The 11,952-nt window shown below is 32.0% G+C and overlaps 2 protein-coding genes across 5 annotated transcripts in view; one reads left to right on the top strand and one right to left on the bottom strand.

Moving 5' to 3' along the window:
- LOC119837435 (protein tumorous imaginal discs, mitochondrial-like) overlaps nucleotides 1–5,765 on the bottom strand; it is a 7,934-nt gene extending 2,169 nt beyond the window's left edge. The window contains exons 1-10 of one of the 3 annotated variants that reach the window (XM_038363014.1): nucleotides 5,562–5,764; nucleotides 5,174–5,388; nucleotides 4,724–4,957; nucleotides 4,286–4,454; nucleotides 3,580–3,674; nucleotides 3,160–3,318; nucleotides 2,671–2,742; nucleotides 2,341–2,448; nucleotides 1,894–1,999; nucleotides 572–600 (exon numbers count right to left, since the gene is read on the bottom strand). In XM_038363014.1, the coding sequence (XP_038218942.1) occupies nucleotides 587–600; nucleotides 1,894–1,999; nucleotides 2,341–2,448; nucleotides 2,671–2,742; nucleotides 3,160–3,318; nucleotides 3,580–3,674; nucleotides 4,286–4,454; nucleotides 4,724–4,957; nucleotides 5,174–5,388; nucleotides 5,562–5,727 (1,338 nt within the window). In that variant the 5' untranslated portion in view covers nucleotides 5,728–5,764 and the 3' untranslated portion in view covers nucleotides 572–586. Of the gene's footprint in view, nucleotides 1–571; nucleotides 601–708; nucleotides 1,526–1,893; nucleotides 2,000–2,340; nucleotides 2,449–2,670; nucleotides 2,743–3,159; nucleotides 3,319–3,579; nucleotides 3,675–4,285; nucleotides 4,455–4,723; nucleotides 4,958–5,173; nucleotides 5,389–5,561 lie in introns of those variants that run through there. The other 2 variants (XM_038363012.1, XM_038363013.1) reach the window with 2 other exon arrangements.
- A 1,116-nt stretch (nucleotides 5,766–6,881) lies between these two features.
- On the top strand, nucleotides 6,882–11,856 carry LOC119837370 (protein king tubby). 2 transcript variants are annotated; one of them, XM_038362937.1, is made up of 7 exons: nucleotides 6,882–7,075; nucleotides 7,163–7,286; nucleotides 7,410–7,499; nucleotides 8,896–9,077; nucleotides 9,441–9,624; nucleotides 10,087–10,286; nucleotides 10,523–11,856. In XM_038362937.1, exons 1-7 carry the CDS (start codon nucleotides 7,034–7,036, stop codon nucleotides 10,925–10,927), a joined length of 1,227 nt encoding a protein of 408 aa, XP_038218865.1. In that variant the 5' UTR covers nucleotides 6,882–7,033; the 3' UTR covers nucleotides 10,928–11,856. The 2 variants fall into 2 exon arrangements, with proteins under 2 accessions (XP_038218865.1, XP_038218866.1); XM_038362938.1 differs by lacking the exon at nucleotides 7,410–7,499.
- The last annotated feature ends 96 nt before the right edge of the window (nucleotides 11,857–11,952 follow it).

The following is an 11,952-nucleotide window of genomic DNA, read 5'->3' as shown; positions in this document are numbered from 1 at the left end:
TAATTACGAAATACTTTACGGCAATTCGGAACTACGCTACATACTAAATAATATGAAATTGTAATAAAATGGAATTTATAACTGTTATACTAACCAATCCACAAGGTAAAAGGTATCACAATGCATATTATATCAATTAACTAGTTTAAATATAGAATTCTCCTGAAGACTACGCAAATATCCTACATTTAGAAATTAGAAGACTTATACAGTTATAATAATTATATAAATGAGATAAATTCATTAGTTTCTAAATGTTTAGCTGTCTAATGTATTTTAAAACCCACAATCAAAGTCTGAGATTACATAATATTTACAAACGAAGGACGACTGACTACGTAGAACGGTGTATATTTCCCCCCTCCCCCCCTGGCATCTTTGAGCGTGAGTTACGCTTTCATCTAATAATATTGGTAGTTTGAAAATAAGTCTTAAAAATAAGACTACAAGACTTAGGGATTCACCATCATGCTACAATGTTAAATTATATTAAAAACTATTAATTCAACACAAAATATGAATGCTAGTTATTACACTATCGGGGGATTTAACTGATTTAAAACTTACAAAAAAAACTTCTCCGTCGTTATGCTTCTTTACCTACAAGAATATTTTCGTTAATAAAGCTTTGAATAGATGATAAAATAAAAAGACTATAGCATGATGGCGGGAAAAGGAGATTCAAGACAAATAAAACAACAAATTTTGCGATACATCGTGTATTCATAGTATTATTTACAATAAATAGTTAACAACCATCATACTATATCTTTTTAATACAAACCTATATATATACAACGAAATGGATGGCAATTTTCTTTCCTATGTCATAGAATTGTTATATAATTTTTTTATCTTGATCGGACAAAATGGTTACAGAATCTTGATTGCATCCATCTAATAATATAAATTATTTTTTATAATGCTAGCAGATTATAAGTTAATTTTATTGAATAATTATTCAGATTTATTAAAATTTGACCATATACTAATAAATAGTTAATTCATTATTATATATGCATATATTATGTACTATCCCATATCTACAAATTCATCTGTCTATCTTTATACTAAATCACCGATTGTAGCGATTGTTAATTTGGCATTCTCATACTTTATTGTTAAATGATATAGTCCAACTAAATGCACATCCCTTTTAAATATACCCAATAATATCATGACTTTTTATCTCAAGCCTCATACAACTCAGGTTGTTGTTGTTTCTGTCGCTGTATAGCCTTCTGATAACCCAATGGTACATCCAGGGGCCTAGTGCTTTCTTCGCTAGCAATGTAATCGGAGATGTCAATTCTACTATTCGGCTGAATCGTTAATGCATAAATAATCAGAGAGACAGACAAAGCGAAACCTAATACGAAAGTCGAACGATTCCTGTCGAATGTATCTATCATGCTACCTAGAAATGTCCATTTAGCTTTATCGCGTTGCGCATTCTCTTTGTTCGATGGGTGTATATTTTGAGAATCCGTAGCGCTCTGTGTACTACCGCTAGATTTTGTGCTCTCTGCAAAATAAATTACGTACGGATCGGTGATATTTAGTGACTATACAACTATTTTTATGGGATATGTGGAGTTGTAAATTATTAAAAAATAGCAAACAAACTTATGAGGGTTGCCATTTTAATAGTAAATTATTTTCACTATTAACAACCCAAAAATGTTTACTTAAGAAGATAATGGTTCCTGTAACTTTTCCTTTGCAAAACCATTCATAAACAATTTCTTTGGCATTATTAAACAAGCTATCAATGTTAATATCGCCTTATAAAAATAATAATTTACTTTTTTTTCTACCCTCAAAAGCATAACAACGAAACGACCCAATATCAATATCTAAATAACAAAATTTCCATAAATAGCTATTTCTTACCATCTCTATCAAAAGTGACTCCATGTATTTGTCCTGGGGTGTCTTCCTCGAGCTCTGCAAATGCGTACATGAGCGCTTTTTGTTTGTCGCTCAACGTTTTCGGAACCTGTAATGGTTAATTGAAACAATGAAATTCCAAGCAATAAATTGAAAATTGAACCTTAATGTTGATATCGAGTAAGTTTAAAATTGGTCTTTGCATTTCAATCTATTTGGCTTTAAATAAAGTAGTAAGTCAATTGGTCATCATCTTATTATCTTATTCTTATTTCAATTTTAAAGAAAAAATTATTCCTTGTTTATATTACTACAAAATTTTTACAACAATGTAGCCATACATTGTAAAAAAATTCTAGTAATTTTTGACTTTTGGAATTATTGTTTTACTCTGCAAATTTTGCCAAAAGTACAATATATTATTTGTTTAGAAGAACAAAAAAGCATTACCTGTATTTTAATGTGTACATAATGATCTCCATAGCCATGCTGACTGACTCGCTTCATACCTTTCCTGGACAGGCGAACAGTACTATGCGACGACGTACCAGGTACAATCTGTTGAAATTGAAATCATTGCTATTTATTTTTTAAACATAATTCTTATAATGTATTAACCTACGAATTTGATGTTTTAATATAACCATAAGTTCGAAACATCGGATTAAATTATGTAATGACTAAATCGCGTTTAAAATCCGTTAAAAAGTCTTTAATTTCTAAACATAAGTTCTTGAAAACAATAAGAAATAAAACGAAATAATATTATGTATTAAGTACCTGCAATGTATGATCTTCATACAATCCCTGTATCCTTACAGTGCCACCCAAAATTGCTTGAGATACGGAAATCTGAAAATATTTAAACATTTATATACATACTTAATTCATATTATATTTATGGATAGCTGCTACACGTATGGCATTTCGAAATTTCACTTAGAGCTTATAGCGTAGGTTTGGAACCAATGATGAAAATGCATTCAATTTTATTTTTAAAATACATTTATTTTTTCTAATACTTTAGTGTTTCTTACTTTATATAATATTTTTAAATTCCTGAAAATATTATAAACGCGAATGTGTTTTATTTATTTGTCTTTACTTCGGTTTGGTAATGAGATATTTTCGTTTGAGTCTTGATATATGTAGGAATGATATAGACTACTTCATACTATGCTGAAATATCTTATTCCCATTAAATTTGTTTGATAATGGGGACGAAGCTGTGGGTAACAGCTAGTCTTACTATCAAACCACCGTACTTACCGTACAATCCGTATGCACATCGGGACCATCCCGGCGGAAGTAGCTGGAGCTCTCCACCTTGAATGTGACGAATATCTCGTTGTTGCCAACCGACATGCGTACTGTCTGTCCGTCCTCCACGCCGGCCGGCACGGGCACTGTTATTTTCTTTCTTTGCACCTGAAATTTGAGTATCTTCATATGAGTATCTTACCTTCTTGATAAAGTGGTTAACATGTGAATGTAGAACCAAGGGGTCATGGGTTAGATTCCTGGTGGGGACAAATGAAATATCTTGATCTGGCAGGACACGAGTGAGTTAATAAGATGTGAGTGAATTATCAGTTGTCAACAATAAAAGGTAACATCAAATTGTCTGCAATACTACAAAATAGAACAATATTCTCAAGTCGCCCATAATAAATGTATTAAGACACTTACACTTTGACCTTTTCCTTCGCATTCCACACAAGGGAATTTAATGAGCATCCTAGTGCCATGACAATGCCGACATGTTGATCGCATCACAAATGGTCCTGGAATTGTATATTATACATTTATATTAACCCAATAGTAAAGTAACATACAAATTGTTCATGGCAAAAATTCCTTTTGTAATTTTCCACTCATCAGAGACTTGCACAGAATAGAGACATTATTTTTTAATAAAAATTTATTAGCCTTTACTGAGTTTTCACTATAAACATAGTAATAGAAATCCTTTTATCCATTTCAACTTAATATCATAGAAACAACTATACAAAAGTTTTTGCATATAATATTAAAACTTTTTACAATTTTATATGTGAATAAGGCCATTTGCCAAATAAATAGACTTTCTCATTGCATATACACTATTACACTATTACACTAATATCATAAATGTGAAAATTTGTTCATTTGTATGTTTGTTTGTCAATCACACTGAAACTATTGACCAGATTTTGTTGAAATTCGAAATAGGGTATGAGATGACTTGGGTGATAGGATACTCTTTATCCAGATTAAATGCTCCCTTGGGATAAAACAGGAGTCTTGATATCTGGGAGGAGAAGGGATGAGCATCTAGTAGCTTCATAATTTCAATCAGTGGCATGAAGGTTATGTAGAACAAATCAATCTAATATTTTGTTAACAATAGCAATACCTCTAGAAAATGTCTCCATGCCAGTTCCATTGCAGTATGTGCATTTAATAGCCTTGGTGCCAAGTTCACACCTAGAGCCCTGGCATTTAGGACAAGTGTCCACCACATTAATGTTTATATCTTTGCTCACACCCCTTGCCGCTTCTGTGAACCGCAGGTTTATTATCACCTGAAATAAATATGATTTATTAATATACAACAATTGATTTTCAATTAATGATGAATAATTATCTTAATTTATATTTTTGTACTGTGTATTTTAACATAGATGTTTACATAGAATAAAGCTATTTATATAAATTTGCATCATTAAATAATAAGGTACATGAATATTTAAACAAGAAATCTTTAACTTTATATCTGACATATATGTATGTGATATATGTATCTGATAGATGGATGTGAATTATGATGGGTATGTTGTTAAATGTCACTCACTTCTTGAGCCGCCCCATATCCAAACTGACTCTCAGCAAAGTCACTGAATGCCTCACTCTTGAAACCAGCATCTCCAAAGATTTTACGGAACAACTCCTCAGGGTCGATCGTTGATTTGTACTGCCACTGGTGAGTGAAACCATCTGAACCTCCTGGTCCTCCCATGCCTCCCATTTGGTCTGATGTTGTTCCGTATGTATCATATTGCTTACGTTTGTTTTCATCTGATAGAATCTAAAACATGATGAAAATTATACAAAAAAAGTTCATAATCTAACAGCAATTCTTTTAAAAAGCACACAAAGAGTATATTCAGAATGCATTTTTATTGTATGAATTCATTCTATTATAATCTATGTACATGAGTTAGAATTGGTTCACATTAGTTTAAATTTTAACAATTTGTATAATTATATTGAAAAGATTCAAGTAAAATCATAATAAACTAACCTCATATGCTTCAGAAACCTCCTGGAACTTTTTCGGAGCTTCTGGATCAGATTTATTTGCATCAGGATGATACTTCTTAGCAAGTTGATAATATGCCTTCTTTATGTCCTTCGCTGAAGCATTTTTTGATACACCCAAAACTTTGTAGTAGTCAGCTCTAGCGTCTAAGCTACTGGTGGTATGTATCGATCGCTGTTGCGAGCTAATTTCGTTATCTGATAAAATTATAGGTTATGAATGAGAAAAACTTAGAAGGTTATAAAACGAGTTATGCTTTATAAACTCTTAAATCACGTATTTAAATGAGTACTTTATAAACATAATAAACCATTACGAGAATTTTGGTAAAAATTATGCCGGTGATGTAATGTCAGCATGTAAAACTCACACTTAAAATTTTTATTTCCTAAGGTAGCAGCAGGACGTCCTAAAAAGTTGTTACAACTACTGCATTTATGAACAAAACGACATGAAGTTTTAGGCAAGTTCCTACTTAACACAGTGCTAAAGGTTTTTGGATTTAAAAAACCAATAATACTCCGAGTCGGAGCCATTTTGAACGATTGAAATTTGTAAGTTGAAACAATGACAAATGACATAATGTGGAATAACAATTGACAATTGACTGAGTGACAGATTGAGTGAACTATATTACCTATTTCCATGGTGTTACTATATTACCTAGTCTGTGCATTGATCGCCTAATTATACCCACGCAGTAAGTAGATTTTTAAAACCAAAAGCCCTGAGCATGCACTACGCAGCGTAGTGCGTAAATACGATGCGCATCGTACCATTTAACGTTGCATGCGATTACGATTCACCGGCGTCCATTCAGATCACGCGCCTACAAGCTCAGGAACATAAAGCGCGCAAATACGTACGTTGCATAAACGCTAGACCCACATTTCCCACACCCTTGCGTGATTTTGGAAGAGCAGCGAATGGCTCTCAATGAAATAAACCAGTCTTTAACATTAGGGATTTTTATCAGAACGATGAATGTCTGGTGTAATGCGGGTTTCTAAGAAGAAAGGTTTTTTGTTTTTTTAGATAATATACCAATAAAGTATTATGTTATCTGTTATAATTGAGATAGAGACGAGAAAAAAACAGCACTGAAAAATCGTTTGACTCTACCTTCTCTGTAGAAACTGCCTTCCGAACCGGTGGTAAATGTTATAAGTGTGCAATATGACGATTAAAAATTTAGGTAGAAAACTTGAACCGAACCCTTCAAACATTACTTTTTGCTACTAATATCTATTCAATGAAAATAAATTACAGTTGAAAAATAGTCATAAATCCTATATATATCCTTTTCAGATTTCAATAATCCTATCCTATCCTATCCTACTAATATTATAAATGCGAAAGTTTGTAATGATGTGTGTGTGTTTGTTGCTCATGCACGCAAAAACTACTAAACTGATTGCAATGAAATTTGGTACGTAGAGAGCTCAACAAGTGGAATAACATATAGGCATCTTTTTATCCCGATATTCCTACGGGATACGGACTTACGCGGGTGAAACCGCGGGCAGCTAGTTATTTATAACGCGCAAGTTTTAAACAGAGAAGAGTAATTTTGTTTCAAAAAAATTGTTGGTCGCACCTCGCAAATGACGGCGAAATTGCTAGTATCTATACAAAAGCTGTACAGTTTGCGGTTAAAAAAGAAAAAAAGAATTGAATTTGACAACCGATTTCTAAGCAACGGTAGGCAAGATGATTTATAAACAAAAAACAGATAATTGAATTCGGAAAAAATATTCTTATTAATAACACGTAAATGCATAAGCTGAGTCGATAATACAAGCAATCGTTTCAATAAACTCCGCCAGTTAAATACTGTTGACAATGGCTTCGACGAATATTCGCGATCAAAAAATCGAACAGCAAGTAAGTTTATCAAACAATGTTTTAATTAATTACTGCAAATAAGCCTTCGTTTGCGTTTAAAAAAATTCAATAAATCATTTATTTTAGCGGCAAATAATGGAACAGAAGATGAAACAGAAGAGACAGAATTCGGGTTTGGTTCAAGCTAATGATTTAAGAGTGGGTTCCGCCAAGCGCCCTATATCTGGAAGCCGCTCTAGAGAATTACATGGTATAAAATGAATGTTAATCATTCCTTTGTATCGTATTGAGTGCATTCTAATTTTCCGTTTTATGCATGACTGTCGCATATTATTATTTTTTTATGTTACGCATTTTACTTTTTTCATAACAGGCTATGATGGTCCGATGCAATTTCTTATGTCTCCAGTTAACCCTGATCAAGTTATACCTCTGCAGACAAACAGAATATCAACATACGATGGTAAGTTATAGCTGTTGGTCATTTTATTTTTATTTTTTATTCTATTGTATGCTTTTCTATTGTATTTCTTTGTAATATTTTATTTATATTATAGTTTGCGGCATTGTTTTCTGTCAGCCATTTTCTTATTGAGTGCAAAGACATGTGATTATTATAACTTTTCACATCTACAAATAGTTTATAGTATATGGCATTAAGCACCCTAGGATCCAGTACATATCCAATGGTAAATTAACTTTTGAAATTGGTCCAATTAATTTCCAAGATAATTGCATTCAAACAAACAAACTCTTCAGCTTCAGCTTACTCTTTTATAAATTAACTAGCTGCACCCGGCAAACGCTGTTCTGCCTTACTCTTATCATTTAGGGTTATGAAAAATAGATGTTGGCCGATTCTCAGATATACCGATAAGCACAAAAAATTTCATCAAAATCGGTCAAGCCGTTTCAAAGGAGTATGGCAACGAAAACTGTGACAAGAGAATTTTATATATTAGATTATTTGAATAAATATTGGAAACAGTTTATAACCAACCACATTGACTAGAGGAAAAAATTATCTCAGTTCAAAATCAGTAGAGATAAAGACAATCAAACAAATATCTTTCAAGATACTAGTGTATTTGATTGATCAGTGAGTCATCCGAGCAGCGATTCAGGATGGAGAGTAATCCTCTTCTATATCAAGGTTCTTTGTTGAACTTAAAACATTTATTTATTCAATGAGACTTCATATAGAAGTTTTGTTAATAAAATAAGTTGTTATTGGTATTATGAATAAAGTTTTAAAACTCTGTATGGTTGAATTTGACTACTTTATCACATATGAACATAAACATGAATGAGAATATACTTATGTTCAATAAGATTTGGCAATTCTGATCTCACAACAAAACTAATATCTCAGAACAAGTGTATTCATATTAGTAAAATAACTGTTATGACTATTTACAATGTGGTTGAATGACTAATGTAGAATATTGATAATGTTGAGTCATTCTGAAAACAAGGTAGAATTTGAAAACAATTGCGTCTTTATTGAATGAACTCTGACTTTGTTTTACGCTGATTATACATAACAGAATATTGGACAATAATAAGGGATCTAAGAATATTTATAATGGATAATTTGCCACCAAACACAAATAATTTATTAATTATTTAAATCTTATTAGGTTTTTTGGTGTCTGGAACATATTTTCACAAATCACTGACAAAAAAAAAACCCACTAATAGTTTCAATTGACTGCACTTCATTTAATAAAAAACATTCGACTAGCTACTTTGTATTGTCTCTAAATTAACTCATAGACATAGTAAGCCCTGTGACGGATATAATGTGTATAAGCAAGGGAATTAAACCTGAACTTACCTAATCATTTTCAATTTTCCAGAATTGGGTAATCAAATAGAAGTGTTAACGGTCGGCGACGACGTGACGGAGGGAAGTGGGGAGGAAGGGGAAAGTGTGCCGGTGTGTAGTGTAGGCAGGGATGCCAGTGTTGACGATATTTGTGCAGATGCAGCTGTTGCACCAATGCAGGGTCGGCCTCCACGTGACGTGTCGCCTGGTCAAGTAAGTAAATGAGAAATAAAAATGACGGCGAAACAATATATGACTATAACAATATCTGAATTATAAGTCTATCTGTATCTTTATGTGCTACTAACGAAAGGCTGTATTTTACCTTCAATTATATAATTAAAAATGTTTCTTTTATGTATGGTGATTTTACTTATTACCATGCATGACCTATTATTATACATTTTAAAAAATTTTGCAAAATTTTAATCTATGCTCTTATCAAATTAAAAATAATGGCAACTTGCAATTTACAATAAATACATTAACAAGATAGATAGATAGATAGATGTAGTCATTGCATTACTTTTTCACTGTTGCAAAACAAAGTACTATTTAAAGACTTTTAAATTCTAGACTGCAGAAATAGAAGGATCCGTTGAGGGTGCTGTCGAGACATTTGTAACAACTCCTGCAAAGCATGGCACATTGTATAAATGTCGTATAGCACGCGATAGGAAGGGAATGGATAGAGGATTGTATCCCACTTATTTCTTGCACCTTGAAAAGGATTATGGCAAGAAAGTATTCTTACTGGCAGGTGCGACATAACTTATTTTTACAGGACACTAAGTTAAAAAAAAAATAAACTTGAGATAACAGTTTTTTATAAATGGGGTGCAAAATTAAATGAGTAAATTATTACTCCACTAGACGCTCGTCCCGGCTCCGCCCGGATAACGAGATTACTGTTTTATTCCGAGGGAGCATTTAATCAGGATAAAAGTATCTACCAACTATCACGCAAATCAGCTCATACTCTGTCTGTATACCAAATTTCTTCAAAATACGTAAAGTAAGTTCAGTTTCAATGTTACTGATGGATGTTTATCCATTCAAACATACAAACTTTTACATTTATAATATTAATGTGATTTAAATGTAGGTTAATAAGTTGTGGATCGTGGAGACGCCAATTAAAGTTGAAGTGATTTTTCACCAAATGTAATTAAATTTGTTTGTAACATACCCAGACATCATGGAAAACTATACTATTTTCCAGGTCGTAAACGAAAGAAGTCGACCACATCCAATTACCTCATATCAACAGACCCCACAGAGTTGACACGTCAAGCTGATAGTTTTGCCGGCAAGCTGAGGTCCAATCTTTTGGGCACAGCTTTCACAGTGTATGATAGTGGCAAAGCATGGAGGAAGAGTTCTAGAGATCCTACACGGCATGAGCTGGCTGCAGTGGTTTATGTAAGTTTGTCTTGCTTTTATAATGATGGACGATGGTGCTAATTTAAGAAATATATATGTATAAAAGAAAAGTAAAATCTGTATTTTACATGTGAGAGCGTTTGCATATTTGCAATTTGGTTTCAAATTATTGATAGTTATAAAAACACAAAACTGCATTAAAGAAAAATAAGCTTTTCACTGCATTTGTAATAGTCAACTTTTTCTACTTAAGAGAGATATAAAAACTTTTACAGGACACAAATGTACTCGGCTTCAAAGGACCAAGAAAGATGACAGTCATATTACCGGGAATGACGCCAGACCGACAGCGAGTCACGATTGCACCGCAAGACGACAGCGAAACTCTCTTGGAGCGATGGAAAAGCCAAAATTTTGATGACATTGTCGTACTACATAATAAAACACCTGTTTGGAACGATGAAACCCAATCGTATGTGCTCAACTTTCACGGCAGAGTAACCCAGGCAAGTGTGAAGAACTTTCAAATTGTACATGATTCGGAACCAGACTATGTCGTTATGCAATTTGGTAGGATATCTGAAGATGTGTTTACAATGGATTTTAGATATCCATTGTGTGCGTTACAGGCTTTCGGTATAGCGCTCAGTTCGTTTGATAGTAAATTAGCCTGTGAATAAATGTTAGCCGAATTTATTTTGGAATGACAATTTGGTGTGTAGAATAGTGGAGCACTTTACAATAAGTTAAGTAAATGTTTACTTGGGTTGTTTTATGCATCAGTTTGTTTCATTAAATTTGTTGCATTTCAAAGAATTAATTTATAATAATCTGTAGGTATCAATGTTGAACACATTTTTTAATTTGTTATTACTTATCCAATTAAAAAAGTCATAAATATGTTTTAGTATAAAATGATCCAAGTTAAATATTGACTATTAGGAATTAATTTATTTAGCATAGTTATTTGCATTCCACTTTTTTTTGTTATTGGTATACATATGTTTTAAATATTGTGAATGAAATGGGTACTTATCATTATACATAATCATGATATAAATTGTTTTAAAACGCACAATATTTAATTTACTTTGGTGCTTTTGATTCATAATTGTGTTGTGAACACTTTTTATCGACATAAAGATCGAATGTAATATTTATAGTTATTGAATGTAGATAGACAATCATGGTCCAAAAATCATAATAATTTAAAAGTTATGAATTTATAACGACTGATTTAGGTGTATCTTAATGAAATATTCCTTAAAATACACCTGGTAAAATTTATTTAATGCTTACATTGTTTGATTTATTTTAAAATAATATTCGCTTAAGATATAGGAAATTTACTTGTTCACCAAATGGATGGTAAAAAATATGGTTGTAGTGAAGGTTGGTGTTGGTAATTCTGTTCTTGTATCTTGTATTTCAACAATTATTTTACAGAGGTTTAGCCATAGAGCAACTAGCAAGCCTGATTTCTTGCCATGTCACAAATATTTAAATATAGGTACTACAACTCTTTTTTTTGCATTTATATTAAATTAGATAATGAATTAATTTGTACAATTTTTGTTGCCCTAGTCATTTTCTTTTTATTAGTATTATTTATTAACTAGGTTTGTTTTTAACGCACAATAAGAATTAGAAATTAAATAATAAGATAAAATGAATTTTATCAAAATTAAAAGACATGATAATATAT

The sequence above is a fragment of the Zerene cesonia genome, chromosome 27 (genome assembly GCF_012273895.1).
Source record: "Zerene cesonia ecotype Mississippi chromosome 27, Zerene_cesonia_1.1, whole genome shotgun sequence".
Lineage (NCBI taxonomy): Eukaryota > Metazoa > Arthropoda > Insecta > Lepidoptera > Pieridae > Zerene > Zerene cesonia.
This window is presented reverse-complemented; position numbering and strand designations above follow the sequence as displayed.